Source organism: Myotis myotis, unplaced genomic scaffold, assembly GCF_014108235.1.
Source record: "Myotis myotis isolate mMyoMyo1 unplaced genomic scaffold, mMyoMyo1.p scaffold_m19_p_3, whole genome shotgun sequence".
Classification (NCBI taxonomy): Eukaryota; Metazoa; Chordata; class Mammalia; order Chiroptera; family Vespertilionidae; genus Myotis; species Myotis myotis.
Genome location: NW_023416335.1, coordinates 112398174 through 112419050, shown reverse-complemented (window position 1 = coordinate 112419050; position 20877 = coordinate 112398174). Strand labels below are relative to the sequence as shown.

Sequence of the window (20877 nt, the reverse complement as noted above, 5' to 3'; positions counted from 1 at the left end):
GATTTAGATTTGTTCAGAGAAGCCCGGACGTGGGGGATTGAGCCTGAGGCTGAGGGACCCAGGTCAGGATGAAGGACTGGTGAATGGAGTTCATTGATATTCTGGGATTTAAGTGAGATATGATAGGACTCTTCATTGGACTTGATTAAGTCTCTGAATGGGCCCATGATGGGCATACACAAAGACTGATGAAAGCTACTCTCTAAGTTGTACTCAACTTTTAGGAGCTAGTTTAGAGTTCTAAATTATAGGACTTCGGGAATCTGCTGCTCAGCTCCTCAGAACTTGGCGGGATTCTCCTCGCATTAATTCAGGGACCTCCCCAGCAATGCTTTTCACTCAGTGCTGTGGTGGCTGGAATGCTTGTCCCCCCATTAGATTGTAAGTTGGGCAAGGTCAGGGCTTGTGTTTATTTTCCACTCTTCTCAGAATTTAGTCGGTTATCTGGCTCCTAGTAGATGTTTCGGAAATAGTTGTCATGAAACTAAATAGTCTTTCCATACCCCAGGAAATCAAGCCATTGGGTGTGTCTGCAGAATGGGCACTCAACTTTCTGTAGGCTGACGGAAAAAATGAACTTGTTGGGGACTCGCGGAGGCAGTCAGCCGGGAGCCCTGCTGGCCCCCTCCATCCTCCCTGCTGGGCCGGCTCCCCGCGGCCTGTGACCCCGCGCAGAGAAGCGCACAGGGGGTTCACAGAGGCTTCATGAAAAAGTGACGTGACGATCTGTGGACTCTGTACCAGGGGGGAATGCAGGGAAGGGCCAGTGAGAGGAAACAGGTCGGAGAGCAGGCGAAGGGCGCGTCTCCTCCACTTGCACGCTCGGGTGCGGCGTCTGGGGCCTGGGTGGGTGCTGGCCCTTCCCGCCCACCAAGCGCCGACCCGGCTCCAGGGCCCCTGTCCCCACCCCGCCGTCGGTGTCCTCCCAGCCCCCGGTGAGGAGTTGCGGACCCGGGGCCGGCGCCCGGGAGGCGGGTGAGTAAGCGTTGGCGGCCGGCCGGCGGTGGGGCGGGAGCGCGCCCAGCTGAGTGGTGCGCACTCGGGCCGGAGCCTGGGGTCGCGCCCGCGGCCGGCCGGGCGGGGCGGCGCTGAGGGCGATAAAAAGGCCGCGCGGCGCCCGCGCCGTCTCCTCTCCGCTCCGGGCTGCAGCGCTCCTCACGGGTGGGCGGCACCGGGGAGGGCGGACCGGGACCTCCGGGGCGGCGGGATGGCGGCGGCGGCGACGTGTGCACCCCCGGCCAGGCCCAGCCTGACATCCATCTCGTCGGGGGAGCTGCGCAGCTTGTGGACGTGCGACTGCGAGCTGGCCCTGCTGCCCTTGGCCCAGCTGCTGCGCCTGCTGCCCGGCGCCCTCCAGCTGCGCGGGGACCAGCTCGCCGTGCCCGGGTCCGGGGAGCCGGCTGCCACCAGCGGGGGCTTCAACGTCTTCGGCGATGGTCTTGTGCGCCTGGACGGGCAGCTCTGCCGCCTCGGCCGCTACATAAAGAGGTGGGTGCGCCCCCGCTCCCCCTCGAGGTCCCCGGGAGTCCCCGCCGGCCTCCGCTTCTTGGAGCCGTCACCGGGGCCGCCAGCTCTCCCGCCCGGGCTTTTCTGCCCTGCGCCCACCCCGACATTTGCAGCTGCGCTAGAAGCCGCCCGGGGAGCACCCAGCTGGCCAGTGATTTTCCCTTTCTGACTCCTTAACTGGGTCAGATGAGCTCAAACTGGGGCACACCCTTCGGGGATGTTTCAGAGGAGAGACTCACATCCTGACTTTAGATTGGTCGGAGGGGGGAGAGAATGCTCAATTTTGTGCACTACGAGCTTTATCCGGTGAGGAGACCCAGTGGAGAGTCGTATAAAAGTTCAGTGTCCCATCTTTTAGTGTTTCAAGTAAATGAATAAATAAATCACAGCTGAGAAGGGAACAGAGTCCCATAAAATCTAACCCAGGGTCCTCTGTGCCATCGTGTGGGCAAAAGTAAGTGTTGTGTGCAAGTGTGCATGTGTCATATTTTTCTGAGAACTGACTGCCTGGAATCGTGCAAGAGCAGCCTAGAGCTTGATTCATAGATGAGTAAGCCCGCCAGCTATTACAAAGCCTTTGCTACTGGGAAAGACAGCAGCACTATGCCACCCCGTGGGTGAGATGCAGCCAAGAGGAGGCAAGCAAGAAAAGACATTTAAAATGCCTTCTTCAAGCTGCTGGGAAAACCTTGCTTTTCCACACAGTGAGAAGGAGGGATTGGAATGCCTGAAAAAACCGCCCCTCAGCAAGAATTTCTCCCTTTCTTAGTGAATAGAAAATCCCAACCCATACCCAGGAATTCCAACCCTGGGAGGAACGGAATTAGAAATCAGATTTGCAGAGATTTAAAAAGAAGTTAGGCGTTGCATTTGAGAACGATATGAAAAATAGAAATGCCCAGAATTAGTTGAAGATATAGGTTAGGCTTTTGACAGAGCCAGCACTCCCAGTCTTAGCAAACAGTGTTGCAAATTTTTAAATGATTTTGTAGTCTGGTCATTCAACTCTTGCTTCAAAACATCTCCTACATAAAAGAATATAAAACAGCAGTGGAACCCTAGCAGTTTAGAGTTCAGAATAAATAATAACCAGGCAACACAGACCAGGGTGCAAACAGTCAGAAATACAAGATTTTTGTCATCTAAACAATTGTGTGAGGGTTTTGTACTGTGGGAAAGAGCAAGGAGGACCTGAAAATAATTCAGGGACTGGAAGGAACCATCTGTCTTCCTCTCAGGAACACACTATGGCAGGGAAAGTAGGCTTTTGTAACGGGGTGTGTAGTCCTGAAGGATGACTGGGAAGGAACCTAGTGTGAATGGAGAGAGCCCTCCAGAAAGAGAGGGAAGACTGAGTCGTAGGCCACAGTGCAAGGTTTGCCCTCATGGATCACGAGGTGGATGCGTAGTCAGAATTCAGACTTCCAAAGTTGCTGCTCCTCAGCTTGGCCAAATTTACCCGGTTGTCTTCGGCCTTGGGGCTGGCATACAACTTCCTTTCTCAAAATATTTGTCCAGAGCAGTGATTTATTCCCTCCCTCCCTCCTTCTCCTCCTTTCTTCCTTCCCTTCCTTTCTTCCTCACTTCTTCCTTCAGTAAGTTTTGGCCAGTTTTACTAAAGACACATTTGGCATGATTTGCTTTTTACCCGTCTGTCCTGGCAGACTGCTAAAGGTCACACATCACCTGGTACCAGCCAGTGTGCATAGTCTAGTGTTTTTAGCAGCTGTGCCCAGGTCAATATTTCCAGGGTAGTGGTGAACATCAGTTTTGGCTAACAAGGAGTAACACTCTATCTGGGACTTCCCCAAGGTTGGGCAGTTGGAGAGGATGACCAGTTTCTCTTTGCCTTGTCTGTCATCTTCAGAGTTGGCTGTACCCCCACACGTACTTTCCACTTTTCATGAGTTGGGATCTAGAGCTGATGGACTCCAGTGACTTTTTCATCTTTGCAGTCACCATATTCCTGCCATAGGTATGATGGCCCCCACCCAAGAGCAGTCGAGAAGGTGTATGTGTGTGTGGGGGGGGGGGGAGGGGAACGAGAAAGCAGAGCAATCATCCTTAATCACTTTGGACTGTAGACTTTGGGGGATCAATCACATGTAGACCTTCTCCCCAGAAACAAAGAGACACCCAATGTTGCTGACCGTTTGGGTAGTTTATGAGATAGTTGAATTCAGTTAAGAATCCTTGCTCTGCTAATTATTTTTTTCCATTGCACAAGTATTTTTGGTTTGGGATAAGCCCACAGTGTAAGCAGGACTTTTTTCCAGGGCCTCAGAGGTGTGTACTGTGGCTTTCACTAGGTCCTTTTCTGAGGAAACCGAAAAGTTCAGAGCTGCTGACCCTGACATTCCTATGGCTCACTAGCTCACCTTACTGCGGTTTGTTTTCTGATACTTTAACACTTTTCTACATACATACCTGCTAAATAAGCCCAAGGCAACGTAGGGTGATGGGAAGGTTTCCTGATGGCCCTCAGGGCTTTAAAGCTTCTGAGGACCTGCTTTAAAAATATTTGTCCTACTTTGTGGGATTTATGGCAAGATCTTTACTATTATTTTTTCCTTCAAGCTCGGGATTTCTGTTGGTATTACAAACAAAACCTGCTCAAGATACAAGGTACAAATCATCATTAACTATCATACACACACCTTTTTCCTGTAATGCAGCCTCTGAGTGAAGTGTAATGGCAAACGATGGGCAAAGTGGAGCTATAATCCCTGCTTTTCAGTGTTTCCCTAGCATGAGAGGGGCTGCTTGGGCAATAACAATAAGCCCGACAATAATAACAGGGGTCACTAATATTTGCTTGAGTACCAGGAATGGGGCACAATGTTTCACAGCTGTTATTTCACAAAAATTTATGCAGTTGGCACTGTTGTGTCCTCTTTGTGCAGTTGAGAAATTAGGATTGGGAGAGGTCAAGTCCTGCACCTGAATAGGATCCTGGGAAGCATGGAGTCAAGGCTCCTATGCAGCCTTGCCTAACTATGAACCCCTGTGTTCGGCACACCGCCCAACCCAAAATCTTTCTGCATCACTGTAGAAAGCAGCTTTCTCGTAAGTTTCCTGAATCTACAAAAAAATAACGGAAATTACATTAGCCAGGACTCATCTTGTATAATCAACCTAAAAGCAAAAGTAAGTCCGGTGGTTGTAAAGAAGCCACTAAAAGCAGAGAGGTGACCTGTTCCTGCCTGTGTTCAACCAGCTGTGAGTGATGACAGTCACACTCGCCTGGAGGGCAGCCACCAGGAGCAGAGAGTGAGGGGTTGAAAGAGGAGACTCATGGAGTTAAAGTAAGGCCCCCAGGCAGAGCTGGAACATAGTCAGATTTGTCCTGGGGAAGCCTCACTCCCACCCCACAGTGGAAGTGCTTGGGCTCCCTCTGCCTGCCCAGGCGCACCTCTCAGAAGTCACCTTGACTGAGGCCAGGAGGTGTGGAAGCAGTGACAGCTCCACATACAGAGGGCAGCATGGTTACCCTTGCTGCGGCTGAACTCAGCAGGCTCCCATCCTGCCCTCTTGGCTGGTCTTCGGCTTTGGTTCCCATGTTTGAGTTTTGGCTTTGGTGATTTGCCCAGCTCAGCAACCCCTTCACAGGGCACCGAGCGATACTGATGAAGTAATTTCATTACGTGTTGAGCTGTGTTTTTATGAGTACAGTCTCAAGCACATGCGGACGGGCAGGAGGGCCAGCACCAGATGGCCTTGGTTGGAATCTGGGTTCTGCACTTACTGCCTCAGTGACTTGGGAAAGCTACTTCATCTCCGTGACTCAGTCTCCTCAGCTGTAAAATAGGAATGGTAATTCCTCACTCTTATAGCGTTGCTGTTCAGAGTAAAAATTCATAAAGTGCTTAAAATAACTTTCAGCACATATTGATTACTTGACAAACATTAGCTTTTATATTATTATTAAGCAGCCCCCAAAGCCAAGTGCTTCACACACATTATTTAATCTTTTAGCCACTTCACAGATTTCCTTTTTTTAAAATATATTTTTATTGATTTTAGAGAGGAAGGGAGAGGGATAGAGAGATAGAAACATCAATGATGAGAGAGAGACATTGATCAGCCCCCTGCACGGCCCCTACTAGGGATCGAGCCCGCAACCCAGGCATGTGCCTTTGGCCAGATCAAACCTGGGACCCAGCAGTCTGCAGGCCGACACTATCCACTGAGCCAAACCAGCCAGGGCACGGATTTCCTTTTGTCAGCTAGATTTTACAGGTGAGGATATGGATCTTGTCAAAGTTAAAAGTCACAGAGACAGAAATCAATTCCAAATCAGATGATTGAAAAGCCTCAAGCCTTTGCTGCCTTCTCTCCTGCCTTCCTTCCTCAGGAGCCTTGTTCTGGGCTTCCAGACACACTCTGGTTTACTTCTTGCTTTCAGCTCACCTGATGCTTGCCACATGCCTACCTAGAGGAGTGGAGGCCGCCACCCCATTATCCCCAAGGCCTGGCGAAACCATGACTCCTCCTGGGATCCCTCTCTTTCTCCCGCTTTGCTCACCCATCCGTGGAATGCTGGGCCCAACAGGAGGATCACTTTTCTAGTGTGTGTCTCAGCTCAATAAGTGGTTCTGACCCCAGGACTCTCCCACTTTGCTCTTATTTAAGTAACTGGGACATAACCCTGTTGAGAGTGGACACTGAATGTAGAGAATGAGCATTCCTCCAGTATTTGTGTGTTTGAATGATTAACTAGTTTGTAAACCTCTGAGTGGGAGGGACCATGTCTTAAACCATTGTTTTGCAGACTTTAAATAAGCATGCTGGTCTCCTGGGGATTGTGTGTGGATGTACGTTCTGATTGAATAAACCTGTAGAGGGGCCTGGGAATCTGCAGTTTCACACGCTCCCACATGATGCCAGTGCTACTGGTTCAAGGGCCACACTTTAAGCAACAAGGTCTAAGATAGTTATCGTTTCATATTGAAATGGTGCATCTTCTTATCTGTCTCCTCAGTGGACTATATGCTTCTTGAAAGCAAGACTATTTCTCAAGCGTTCCCCCTCAGCACATCATTGGTGCAAATGTTTATTGCATATATGAATGAATGAATGAATGAATGAATCGTTCTGTGCACTATCACAGTGTTTCACTGCATTGTGTGTCAATAGTTGGTGAATGAATGAATGACCATGTGTATCCTCGGTGTGTGGCAGAGACAATATAGTGATAAATCTAAAATTTTTTGCTTAATTTCACTACAGTAGGGACAGAGGAAGACGGAGAGGAAGTGAAAGAGAATTTTGATGCGGTTCTGTATAAAGCTATCATGTTAACACTAAAATCACAGGAAAGCCATCCTGCGTACTCTGTAGGGCAGAAGGTTCCTGCAAGCTTTTGCTATTAAAGCAGCAGTTCTCAATCTGTGGGTCACGACACCTTTGGCGGTCGAATGACCCTTTCACAGGGGTCGCCTAAGACCATCCTGCATATCAGATATTTATATTATGATTCATAACAATAGCAACATTACAGTTATGAAGTAGCAACGAAAATAGCTTTATGGTTGGGTCACAACATGAGGAACTATATTTAAAGGGCCAGAAGGTTGAGAACTACTGCATTAAAAGTTTATGAACTCTTAAGCAATTTTTTGGGCCTTCTACAAGAACTGTTCTAACATGTGTTTCTCTTTTTCTCTGCTCCCCTCTACACACACACACACACACACACTCTAGAGGCTCAGTGCATGAAATTCATGCAAGGGGGGGGTGGGTGGGTGTTCCTCCTCCTGGCCTGTACCTCTCCAATCTGGGACCCCTTGGGTGATATCAGTCAGACATCCCTCTCACAATCCAGAACTGCTGGCTCCTAACCACTCACCTGCCTGCCTGCCTGATTGCCCCTAACTGCTTCTGCCTGCCAACGTGATTGATGCCTAACTGCTCCCCTGCTGGCCTGATCGCCCCCAACTGCCCTCCCCTGCTGGCCTGATCGCTCCCAACTGCCCTCCCCTACTGACCCATTGCCCCCAACTGCCCTCCCCTGCCAGCCTGATCGCCTTCAACTGCCCTCCCCTGCTGACCCATTGCCCCCAACTGTACTCCCCTGCCAGGCTGGCCACCCCCAACTGCCCTCCCCTGCTGGCCTGGTTGCCCATAATTGCCCTCCCTTGCTGGCCTGGTTGCCCCCAACTGCCCTCCCCTGCCAGCCTGATCACCCACAACTGCCCATCTTGTGGCGATGTGAGAGCAGCCACCTTGTGGTGGCCATCTTGTGTTGGCCATCTTGTGATGATGTGAGGGCGTTGCACGAGGGCACGAGGACCACCTAGGCTTTTATTAGTATAGATATTTTAGAGAGGAAGGGAGAGGGAGAGAGAGATAGAAACATCAGTGATGAGAGAGAATCATTGATTGGCTGCCTCCTGCATGCCCACTACTGGGGATCGAGCCCACAACCCAGGCATGTGCCCTTGATCAGAATCGAACCCAGGACTCTTCAGTCCACAGGCAAACACTCTATCCACTGAGCCAAACCAGCTAGGGCTCCATATTTTTTTAATGAACACACACACATTCAGATGGAAGCTAAAGGTTTGAATTTTCATTCATCCTTGAGCAGTAAATCGTTAGAGCCGAGGGAACTTTGGAGCAGCTTTTTCAGGTCATGCTACAGATGATGTGAAACCCGAAGGCACTTCAGAAAAAGGGAGGTGTCTTAGAAGGTGGGCAATCTTTCAGCCAGTCCTGATTCATAGAAGCAAAAATAGTGTTGTTTTCTCATCCCACCTTTCGACTATTGCCTTCATTCAGCTGTTCTCTTTTGCCTTCAGACAGAAGAGATGAGGACAGAAACTGGAGCAATGAAGGAGAAACTCTTGCTCATTTCCCCAGATGCTCAGATTTCCCTCTTTCCTGGTCACTCAAAGGAACCCAGCCCTGGTTGGTGTCAGAAGCTTACAGAACTTCATCACCCATGGCCAGCAGAGTTGGCCAGGATTAGATACTAACTATTTTGTTGAGCATCTACTATGAACCCAAGTATAGTACATATGTCAACACTACTTGCACTGCATTGAATTGACAAACAGAAGGTAATACTGTTGTATCCCTTTACAGATGAAAGCACAGGTTCAGGCCAGTTAAGTAACTCACTTAAGGTCACAGTGGGTTGTGTCTGTGGGACTGAGTTCATACAGTCAGTCAGTTAGGGCATGAATTGGATCTTTTAATTTTGAATCATTATGCTCTTCATCACATTGTTCTGCTTTTCAGTCTTTGGATTGAGGCAAGTGTAAAAAATTTCAGCCTAGAAAAAAGCATTTTGGGGCCAGGGTAAAAGCAACAATGAAATGAGAGTTTACAGGAACCATCTTCAGTTGTTTGCTTCTCCTCCCTAATGATAACATCAGCAAATATAGTTAAGTACCCAGTACACAGAAGCAATGTTTGCATTAGTAATTCAGAAATGTGCACAATTAAAGATGAAACAACGAGTCCCTAATGCAGTCTAGTACGGCTCCTCCAAAATAAAACAAGTGATTGGATGCCAGATACTTAAATATCTGTGAGACTTAACAACTCGATTCGCAGTCTTTTTGCATTTTGGTGACTTACATATCCAAATTTTATAACAGCGAGTTCCAAAGGAATGCTCATATTTCTTTATTTCATTGGAATTTAGAGGTGTTTAACAATTGGACCATAACTGGGAGGTTGGGAATAGATGACTTGAGGAGGTATTTCTTGCAACCTGGATCAGTAAGTAGGGATTTTGCCACCATCTCCTTTCTGTGAGTTCTGTTACCAGTTCTCATATAAGCAGTGTTTCCACACCTTTGAGGTACAGGGATAACTGACATGCTCTGCCATGATGTTAATAGGCCCCTTAAGATCCTACAAGTGCCTCTAAATCATCAAAGGAAGAATACATTATGTTGAGCATAGCTTTATTATTCAGGGGATCTTATCCAATTCAAACTCTAAAAGAAAAGAACGACTCATGTGTAGGTGACCCATTAAAGTCAGCATGTGCCTATCGAGAAGCTCCCCCGCCCCCAGCCCCCTTCTCTGAACACGCCAAATCCATAGTGTTCCGAAAGCCTTCCATAGCATTCTGGAGCAAACTGGTTATTTTTACACCCAGTGGTCATTTCTCAGCTAAAATTTTTATCTTTTCCCTACCAATGACACCTTGGATCAGACGTCAATGGATTGTATAGGCAGAGGCAAGTGTTGTCATCTGCATCATCAGAATAGTAATAAAAACTACAGATTTTCTGGCTGTGCTGGAGAGTGACAGTCTGACCATGGATGTTGAGAGAGCAGAGGAGGCGCTTTGAGGAAATGTGACTGTTAATTGACTCTGTGATAAAAAGGTGGGAGACTGTGAAAACCCACCTTGAATGGCTCACAGGTGGTACCTGACTCCTGCCCTGACATCGCTTATTTCTTTTTTATGTTTAGTCCATTCACTCTTGCCCTTTTCTTCTATTGCTATAAGAGATTCCCCCCTCTACATCTCTCCTCTCACCCTCTGCACCCACAGGTCTCACCGGCCCCTCCTCTTCTCAGTTCTCTCTTGTCTGCTGGACCATGTCCTTGGCAGCTGAATAGATGGAAGGTAGAGGGAACAGGAGAGCCCTGGGAACCCCTGTACTGCTACCCTCTTCCCCAGCCTCACTTCTAGGCCCTGAGCTCCTCAGATGTGATAAGGCCCATGTGAATGCCTAGCTGGCACCCAGCACATCTTAGGTACGGAGGGAATGTTCAGTGAATGAGTAAGAGCGCGTGAACCAAGGAGTGGTGGCCCCCCTTTCTTTTCCCTTCTCCTTTGCCTCCTTTCTCCAGTCCCTTTTGGCAGTTGATCAATTATGACTAAGAAGAACAGGAAAATTCTCTCTCTGCTAATAACACAAGTGCTTCTCCCTTTCAGGTACCCCATCTCATCCCATTCTCCCTCCACACAGTTCTGACTTGGTGAAGGCAAGGGCAAGGGAGGGATGGAGAAAGGGCCAAAGTCCCCAGTCTGGCCTGGCCAGTGTAGCTCAGTGGTTGAGTGTCGACCTATGAACCAGGAGGTCACAGTTGAATTCTCAGTCAGGGCACCTGCCTGGGTTATGGGCTCCATCCCTAATAAGGGGTGTGCAGGAAGCAGCCAATTGATGATTCTCTCTCATTATTGATGTTTCTATCTCTCCCTCTCCCTTCCTGTCTGAAATCAATGAAAATATATTAAAGACAAAACAAAACACAAAACCCAGTCTGCATTATCATACCCAGTCCGTCCCCTTATTACTCCTCAGGTCCCCCACCCCTTCTCCATTCCCACCCTTGTCTTCCCTACTCCTGACCTCCTCACAAACACCCCTGCGCCCCTTTCCTCCCTTCTTCCTCTTCCCCACCACCTGACCACCACCAGTGCCCATGGGTTGGGAAGTGGAGACTGTGTTAAAAGCCTGGCCAATCAGAAGACAGGAAGCATTTTAGAGGCTCCCTCAGTGGTCAGGTTTTAAATGCTCTCAAAATCAGGTCTGACAAGCCCAGAAAAAAATAGTGATATATTTCTAAGAAACCAAGTTGGGAGACAGACAGCAGAAGCTGTGTTTTTCTGACTCAGGGGTAGATATTCTCCCACATGCTCTTGACCCATGCCTAGGCCAGGGTCCTGTGTGCTGGCCCCTCTAAGTGGATTTTGGGATATGGGCAAAGGGAGCTCTCCAGCGCTGTGATTTTTCAGGTCAGACACTGAAGGACAAGCCGGAAATAAACTCTGGAGCTGTTTCTGCTTTGACTAGGTGTCAAAAGCAGACATGCTACTGCCGTGTTGCAAAAGCAGCTCACACTGTTGCCAGGCTGGCTGTCCACCGGTGCACGTGTCCCCAGAGCTGGGCCATCAGTGCAACCAGCGCCATGATGAAGAGGACTGTGGCAGTGCATCCTCCAGCCTGCTGGACTGGATGCCATTCAGATTGGCTAGGTCCGTGGTCGGCAAACCGCGGCTGGCGAGCCACATGCAGCTCTTTGGCCCCTTGAGTGTGGCTCTTCCACAAAATACCACGTGCGGGCGTGCACATACAGTGCGATTGAAACTTCGTGGCCCATGCGCACAAGTCGGTATTTTGTGGAAGAGCCACACTCAAGGGGCCAAAGAGCCGCATGTGGCTTGCAAGCCGCGGTTTGCTGAGCCGCAGTTTGCCGACCACTGGCCTAGGTCCACATGGCACCTGAGCTTGGGTTTGGTTAGAAAATTAGCCATCTTCTTGAAGGAAGCTAATTTACATTTGAATCTGCCTTTTTATCAACAATGTGGGTAGAGACCTAGAAAGACAGCTGGAAAATATGTAGAGTAGGGAGAGAAAGCTGACATACTGGATGATAGAGAAGGAAGGGAAAATTGTAGACCCACTGGTCATATGGGATGACTGCCCTGGGGAAGACCAGCTAATTCCACTCATTGAGTGTAATTTGTTTTCAATCCAGACAGACATAGAGCTCTGAGAGCTTCAAATGAACTCTTATATCCCTGAATGTAGATGTTTCTGGTCATGATCTGAGAGCCAAGCGTTGGTGTCATGCCACCCTAGAACCATGGCCACCTTTGGGTTGCAAGTTTATCTCAGCTGATCAGGAGAGAGAGGGGGCTTTATCCATATGTTATAAAACATGGTTGCCTCTGCAATGACACATTTTAGGGGACCTCTCTCAAATGGACTAGGGATGTGGCAGGCACCTGTCCAGACATCCCCTTCCCAACTTAGATGGGCAGGTATATTACATTTGCTGTTATCTCTGCTTTTTTCATAGATATGTGGAACTGACCAACTACTGCGATTATAAAGACTACAGGGAAACTATACTGAGCAAACCGATGCTGTTCTTTATTAATGTACAGACCAGAAAAGACATCTCAAAAGGTTGGTATCTAACTGTTTTGGTTTGGTTCTGCCTTGCTGGGCTATGGACTGTGGCATGCTGATGTCAGAAATTGGGTAGGGGGAAAGCAGAGTGGATGTCGGCTTGTGACAAGGTTGGAGCCGGAAGCCCGGTGTGTCAGGCCATCTGAAGCACAGCACGAGCCTGCAGATCAAACCTCTGCATAAGCCTGGGGCAGTAGCCATCTGTCTGAGTTTTCCTTCATACTTTCTGTCAAGGCAGGAAGTGATTTTATATTCTGAGCCTGCAGGGATTGCAAAAATGACTGAAATGATGAAGGTGAGGGTATGTAATACTGTCTACCACATGAGACACTTAGGTGTTCTGGGTCTGCTCTGGCGTCAGTTGCTACAACAGCTCCACAGGGCTTTTCATTCAAATGGGAACATTTTTGGACATGAAAGGAGGTACTGTGAACAATTCTTCTGGGACTAACTCAGGCAAATTAGGATGCATGGTCATCCTACCTGTGGTACTTGTACTATCCCCATTTTATAGATGACAAAACTAAGATAAAGAAAATAATACCTGTAGATGTTTTTATGTTTCATGCTATGATATTTGAATTTCAGTTTTAGAAATGTCTCTTTACGGTTTCTTCCAAGAAATCAGACTGGCTGTTAACAGCCATATTAACATAAGTTCCAATATGAAAATATCTCAATTTTCCCTTCTTCCTCCTGCCAGAGAGGGGAAATCATGGACATAATGATAGAAATAGAATTTTTGAAATTTATTGCAAAACAACATTTTTGAAGTTATTCTAAGGTAACAAGAAAGGATCTACAAGTTCCAAAGAAACTTCTTTAAACATTCAGTCTCATCCAGATTCCTGGAGCTGATGCTCTGCTCATTTCAATCCAGAGTCATTCAGATTTTCTTTCACTTCTTAATTCAGAGTCGGAATGTTCTGGGCAGGAAGGGCCAGTACACACAGTCACTAGCAACACTCATAGAGCATCTGAACCCCTGATGTTATTTGGCTTGATGATGGCCATGAATCCAGAGAGTTCTCTAGGGATATAATTCACAGATGTATTAGGTACACCTCCTGGTCCATCTCTCTGAAGGAATCGTAAGAATAAGAGGTCTATCTATTTTAACATTTTAATGAAAGTGCAGGGAGTAGGACAAGGAGGTATTTGTGGGTGGCCTACAAAAGGTACACAGTTTGTAACTATTGTGGAAGGAGGTACAGAAACCCAGTGCTGGTTCATTGTAAGGAAAGCCAAGATATGAAGAGAGAGTCTATGCTACAAAAGCTTAAGTAAGATGGTGAAGTTTAAATTGTGAAAATTGTGATGAAGGTAACATGATGTCCGGCCCAGCTGCTATCCTAAACTATACTTTTGTTTAAATTAGAAAAAGCCACCATTAACTCAAGACAATTTACTAATTCTTCCCAGAATTTTTCATAATAAATACACAAATAGGTTTGTGACTGTGAATAGTCTCCTTCAGATTGTGCAGTGAACAACCTATGCAATCAGTATAGCTGTGACGTATGCCGGCTCTGAGAATGCACAAAGGTCCTGGTTTGCTTTGTGTAAAAGTTAATTTAAGGTATAAAATAGCTTGCTTGTTTTACTTGTTTTGTTATGTCTGATCTTAAAGAGGATATATCTAAAATGCCCAAAAATAATTTAGGAGAAAGACAGGGGTAGGAAAATTAAGATGAATAAGGTGAGTGCAAAGGTTAGTTCAAAATGTGTTCCTCAAGGATGTAGCATGTGCTATTGGTGGGCCACAGGTTTAATGCTCAAAGCCAAGGAAAAATGTTGAGTTCTCAAAATTACCTAATGGCTGGCCCATGCTGTTTAAACAGAGGCTGGCAATCTATGTTATGTGTCTCCTTAGAAAAAGCACTTCAGTAATTAAGGGGTTTCTGGAGGTTGAAAAGTTAAGGGGTTGTTGGTTAATAGTATTTCAAACTTACTAATGAGTAGACAATCTTCCTTTTGCTTAGATTATATAGAATTTGATAGAATTGGATTTAAGAGATTACAAAAACAAAAATAACAACAACAACAACAAAAAACAAGACAAACAACAATAACAAAACTTAACTGTGCCAGGACACAGACATGATGTGATTTAAGCAATGAGAGGGACTTCTTCCCACTGGGGATTGTTTGGGCACAAAAGAGAGTCCTTCTCAAATTGCTTTGATTCGTAGCACCCTAGACCAGCCCTTTGGCAGAATGAAAGTCCCTGGGGAAGAAGGGTTTAGGGGAGGGGGAGACATGGGGCAGCCTTCTTTCCTGGACTTGGCTGATATTTTGCTTTGCAAATGACAACATGTCGGCGACAGTCAGGTCGCTATTTAAATATCCAGCAAGGCAGTGACAGGAACACTAGCCATCCCTGTTTCCCACTTCAGCTCCCTGTGCTGCATACGAACATGGAGGCTCAGTTCTCATTTCTGATAATGACGATTTCCCAGACAGAAGTGACAAAGTGCAGCCCAAGGAGGCCTGCTTCCTTCTCGTCTGCAAAATTCTCTGAATGTTTCTAAAAGTCTGGTGAGGCTTTGCAGTGAGTAGGGCTAAAAATGAATAAAATCTGCAAGTAAGATGGGAATCACTGCTTTGTCCAACACTAAGAAGTATGTTATGCCACACATACACACTTCTTTTTTTGAATTCTGCTTCCAAATTTCTAGAGAGAACATATGCCTTCCTTGTGAACACAAGGCACCCCAAGATAAGACGACAGATAGAGCAAGGGATGGACATGGTCATTTCCTCAGTGATTGGAGAAAGCTATCGGCTCCAGGTGAGTGTTAGCCTGTCTGAATCCAGGACTGAGGCCACATAGAGAGGGCTTCGAGCACTTCATGTAGGGCCGAGTCCCTAGAGCTCAGCTATAACTTAGCTGTGTCCAGACATAGATGTTTTCTATTGCTTCATAATCACTACCAATATAATGAGCAGAGTTTGTAGCAACTAATTAGAAATGAGAAAATAATGAATGTCAGTTTGACCAAGCACTTCAAGGTCTGTAGATATAATATGATTCAAATACAAATGTTTGTTTTGAAAAAGTTAAGGCAATGGTTGAACATCAACCTATGAACCAGGAGGTCACTGTTCAATTCCCAGTCAGGGCACATGCCCGGGTTGCAGGCTTGATCTCCAGTAGGGGGCATGCAGGAGGCAGCCAATCAGTGGTTCTCTCTCATCATTGATGTTTCTATCTCCCTCTTCCTTCCTCTCTGAAATCATTTTTAAAAAGTTAAGGCAACTGTTTAAAATTTAATCTGCCAGAATGAAAGAAAAATAAGAGGTGTGACATTTTGGACATTTGGGCAGTTGTTAGTAATATAGAATTCTAGGATATAACATTATCATTATATGCATGAAATTCATCAAATTTGTCTCTCTCTTTCAGTTTGATTTTCAAGAAGCAGTAAAGAATTTTTTCCCTCCGGGAAATGAGGTGGTTAATGGAGAAAATTTGAGCTTTGCCTATGAATTCAAAGCTGACGCATTATTTGATTTCTTCTATTGGTTTGGGCTCAGCAATTCCACTGTAAAGGTGAATGGAAAAGTTCTGAATTTGTCAAGTACAAGACCAGAAAAGAAGGAGACAATTAAATTATTTCTGGAAAAAATGAGTGAACCATTAATTCGAAGGAGCAGTTTCTCTGACCGAAAATTCAGCGTAACTTCTAGAGGTATGTTAAAAATTCTCATAGTTAAATAAAAGGATAGACTAGTATAATGGGAGAGGAGAGTCAATGCCTGGAAAAGATAAGGCCTCTAGATAAAGCGAAAATATAATATATCACATTATTCAGAAAGTAAGAAGTGAGACATATTTACTACCAAAAAGAAATATAGTGTTAGGCTCCTTAAAGTTTTCTGACATAGTAGTTATATTGTGCAGCACACCCAGAAAATAATTTTAAAATATATTATTAATTTAAATACATATTAATGCTCATTTGAATGTTGTTAACACTTATTTAAATATTATGAAAGAATGATGCTTTCCTCATGTGCATATTCTGGCAACAGATATGAACAAAGATGTCAGCTGGAGGAGGAGTCTACGTGGTCAATAGCCATCAATTTTACTTCAATTAAAATAACTGGCCCTGGCTCATGTGACTCAGTTGACTGGAGCACTGTCCATCCATGTAACAAAAGGTTTCGGGTTCAATTCCAGTCAAGGCACAGACCCAGGTTATAGGTTCCACATACATGAGGCAACTGATTGATGTTTCTCACAACGATGTTTCTCTCTCTCCCCGTCCTCCCTCTCTAAAATCAATAAACATATCCTTGGGTGAGGATTAAAAAAAATTGGAAGGGTTCTCCAGAGTTTGTGAGGTCACAGTGAACAAATGACATATTATATGTGGTACATTCTGGATTTTGATATCCATGCCTCTTTCCTAGGAGTTGAGACTTGTCAGACTGGTGTGGCTGAGCAGGTGACACCGGCCACACCTTCTCTAGTCAGTTCTCTCTTTCCTATGCTAGTTAGGCTATAAAGCAACTTCCTTGAGCCAGGACTTTTGCTGCTAATTCCAACAAACAACCAAAAACAAAACAAACAAACAAACAAAAAACTCCACCAGTCTCTATGAACCTGCAGTTTCAAAAAGTTTGAATGTGAAATGCAGGTCTTCATTAATTGTATTTAATACAGTTGCTTTCTTCCAATGTTTTAGCAAAAATGCTTACTCTAGCTATTTCTTATTTTGGAAGTAGCCCATCTGTCTCTGTTTCTCTCTGTCTCTCCTTCTGCTTCCTCCTCCCCTCATTCTCTCTCTTCCCTCCCTCCCCCAGTATCTGTCTCTCCCTCCTCTTCCTCTCCTCTCCTTTCTCTCCTTCCTTATCCCCTATCCCTCTCTCTTCTCCTTCTCCCCATCTCTCTCCCACTCTCCTCTTTTATGCCTTCCTCCCCCTTTTCTCCCTCCTCCCTCCACGTTGCTTTAGCTTTCTCTGTCTGGGTGTTCCTTGCAAAGATGCCTCTGTACTCTGCTCCTTTGCAGCAGTGTGTGTGTGTGTGTGTGTGTGTGTGTGTGTGTGTGTGTGTGTGTGTGTTGGGGAGTGTTACCCTGATCTTTTTTGGGGAAAGATGAGCTTTCCTGGTTGTGGCAGTCCGAGGTGCCTGGTCCTTCTTGTGACACCCCTCCAGCCTTACCCACTACCATAGCAGCCTGGGTAGGGTTTCACTGTTTGACTGTTGCTCACCCTCTGTCATGTAGGTTGTGCAGGGTGTCCACTGCCATCCTGGGGACAACAGGGGTATGTGAAGTTGGGTGGTGCTTCCTTAAAATTCACTGTGAGCCAGCCCTGAGCCACTTACACTCCAGAGCCATGGGGAAGGGTTCTTCAGGGCTGGCCAGCAAGGTCATGATCATGGCAGAGGGCAGAGCCAAGATGCACCAGTGGCCCAACCTCTGTCCTAGGCTGTCCCAACTTTGGGCCTTTTGGCATCAAGTGAGAAAAGGCTCATGCAACTCACTGCAAAGCTACTCCGGCCCATGGAAAAGCAAATGACAACCCAGGGCCTACTGGGAAACAAAATGTAACCCATCCCTATTGCGCTTTTGAGATTTCTGAGGAAGCCAGGATCCTCTCTTCAGTATTGAAATGGTTCCTTGAGTGGTGTGTGAGTTCTGAGGGCACTGTGGGTTTGCTTCTGTTTTCCAGTGATGGCAATAATGCCTGCTTTACTTCTTTCAGGTTCAGTAGATGACGTTTTTAACTGCAGCCTGTCACCCAGATCATCTTTGACGGAGCCTCTCTTGGCAGAATTACCGTTTCCAAGTGTTCTGGAATCTGAAGAGACACCCAACCAATTTCTCTGATTGGACTGAACATGTCTAGTTCCTCCTATACTCCAGGCCAACTGAAGGTTGAGGGGAGGAGCGGGGAGGTGGGAGGCAGGCCTTCCACCCTCTGGTCCACCCCTCTGCTTCTCCAAGAGAGCGCTCCTCTCACATTTCCCTGGGTGCTGCCTTGCCCTGGCAGGCTCCATGTAGCTGACTTCAGGATGGCCGGGCACTGGCCCCATGGCTGGGTATCCCCGCCTTTGAACACTTCTCCAAAGAGGCAGAGGGACCAGTGGGGTCCTGCCACCCTGAGTGCTTTGTGTAGAACCTTGGCACCCAGGGAGTTTCTTCGGCAGTCTCTGTAGGACCAGTCTGATTTGGGCTTTGACCATGATGCTTCATAAGTCATGGTTTGGCCCTCTGCTTGGGACACCCTTGTCTGAACCCGAACTTAGCCAGCACAGTATTAGCTGTGCTGTTCTTTTGCAAATTTGGCCGGCACCTTTCACTGGAAGGCAAATGTATTTCTCATCCTGCCTTAGGAAAACTATTCTAGGTAAGGTTTGCTGGCGATTAGCCAGGTTGACAGGATGGCAGCCCTGCCACCTGCTGCCTAAAATTTGAACTCCCTTGGCCTCCCTCTTAACAAAGTGGCTGATGTAGAAAGAGGCCAGGTGATGTGCAATGAAACAGTGACAGGGGAAGGATCATGATTATAGCAGTGTCCTCTTTCTATACAGAAATGATATGAAAGCACATTTTCAGTTGGGTATTATTATTATTATTTACTTTTTTATTGAATTTATGAGGGTGACATCCTATCTAATAAAAGAGTAATATGCATGTTGACCATCACTCCAGCACACAAGATGGGGGTGACCAGGCCTGCAGGGGAGAGCAGTTAGGGGCAATCGGGTCAGAAGGGGAGCAGTTAGGCATTGATCAGGCTGGCAGGGGAGTGGTTAGGGGCAATCAGGCAGATGAGTGATTGGGAGCCAGCAGTCCTGGATTGTGAGAGGGATGTCTGACTGTAGGCCTGATATGGACACAAGATGGCTGGCAGGGGAGGGAAGTTGGGGCGATCAGGCCTGCAGAGGAGGGCAGTTGGGGGGACCCAGGCCTGCAGGGGAGGACAGTTGGGGGGGACCAGGCCAGCAGGGGAGAGCAGTTAGGGGCAACCAGGCCAGCAGGGGAGGGCAGTTGGGGATGACCAGACTGGCAGGGGAGGGCATTTCAGGGCGACCAGGCTGGCAACGAAGGGCAGTTAGGGATGACCAGGTCAGCAGGGGAGGACAATTGAGGGTGACCAGGCCTGCAGGGGAGGGCAGTTAGGGGCAATCGGGCCAGAAGGGGAGCAGTTAGGCATCTATCAGGCTGACAGGGGAGTGGTTAGGGGCAATCAGGCAGGCAGGCAGATGAGTGATTGGGAACCAGCAGTCCTGGATTGTGAGAGGGATGTCTGACTGTAGGCCTGATCCCGGGCTGTCAGACATCCCTCGAGGGGTCCCAGATTGGAGAGAGTGCAGGCTTGGCTGAGGGATACACAACCCCCATGTACGAATTTCGTGCACCGAGCCTCTAGTTGGTTAATAAAATGATATAGGTTTCAGGTGTACAATTCTAATATACATCATCTCTATATTGTATTGTGTGTTTACCACTCCAAATGAAGTCTCCTTCCATCACCATTTATCCCCCTAATACTAGTTGGGTATTTTAAATAAGCCTTTAGCAATCCTAACACTAAAAGCAAAATAAAAGAAAGCTACAACATTACCACAATACATTGTTACATCAATCCATTTCTTACCTATAGCTACAATGGAATTCTTCAAAAAGAAAAGAAGATCCTATCTAAATATAAAAGCTGATTGAGTAAATCATTCCATATGCTTATAATGAGAAATACTTATGAATCCTGAGTATAATTTTTCTATCCTTGAAAAAAAGTCCTGGTATTTCAATAGCATTACCAATTATCTTTTTTTACATTTGAAATGTTATGTACTATCTTTGTGCAATTAAAACTTTCTTATAATTCAACATATAATTGATTAAATTTGTGACCACGCGCGCGCGTGTGTGTGATCTTTCCATTGTGCTTTGTACATTTGCCTGGTATCTTATTAAATGACAAGGAGAATTGTGGTTTTCACAGCCACACTCCAGAGCCTTTTGAAGAGCTGGGCTATGCAGTATTTGGAGAAAAGAAACAAAATTTGATATGATCTTAGTAATAGAAGAGGATAAATAGTTGTTATTCAACTCAGTGCCGAATGAGTATTAACAATAAAATGAGTTTTATGCCAGGACAAACAAACCTTGGGTAAATATCAAATATTAAATGCTTTCCACAGAAAAGAAAAACTTCTCACAAAAATTGATAAAGAAGATTTTTTGAGAGTAGCTGAGTTAAGAAAACCCATCAGTAATCACTCCAGGAACGAACTAAAAGTCTGGAAGTTTTCATTTATAAAAAAAAAATTTGTCAACTGTGAACCAAATGCATTAAGTCATTCAATATTCACTCAGCAAAATTTATTGAGTTCCTGTAAGGAAATATATACTGTGCTAATGTATCCTATTAGCAAATGTCACAGAGAAGTGATATTGGGCAATCTTTAAAATTGGATCTTCCTGGATAAAAGTGGCCTCAATCTGGGTGGAAAATGGCCAAATTC

At 46.3% G+C, this 20877-nt stretch overlaps 1 protein-coding gene across 1 annotated transcript; it reads left to right on the top strand.

The window, feature by feature from the left end:
- Positions 1–1058: 1058 nt before the first annotated feature.
- MEDAG (mesenteric estrogen dependent adipogenesis) lies at positions 1059–19039 on the top strand. Its single transcript, XM_036299505.1, has 5 exons — positions 1059–1488; positions 12280–12389; positions 15071–15183; positions 15799–16084; positions 18108–19039. The coding sequence occupies exons 1-5, from the start codon at positions 1208–1210 to the stop codon at positions 18230–18232; spliced, it is 915 nt and encodes a 304-aa protein (XP_036155398.1). The 5' UTR covers positions 1059–1207; the 3' UTR covers positions 18233–19039.
- The last annotated feature ends 1838 nt before the right edge of the window (positions 19040–20877 follow it).

Bases quoted from the DNA above. Each gene is read 5' to 3' on its own strand.
- MEDAG (XM_036299505.1), top strand. From the start codon at position 1,208: ATGGCGGCGGCGGCGACGTGTGCACCCCCGGCCAGGCCCAGCCTGACA. The intron at 1,489-12,279 runs GTGGGTGCGCCC...CTTTTTTCATAG, and splicing joins CTCGGCCGCTACATAAAGAG to ATATGTGGAACTGACCAACT. The intron at 15,184-15,798 runs GTGAGTGTTAGC...TCTCTCTTTCAG, and splicing joins GAGAAAGCTATCGGCTCCAG to TTTGATTTTCAAGAAGCAGT.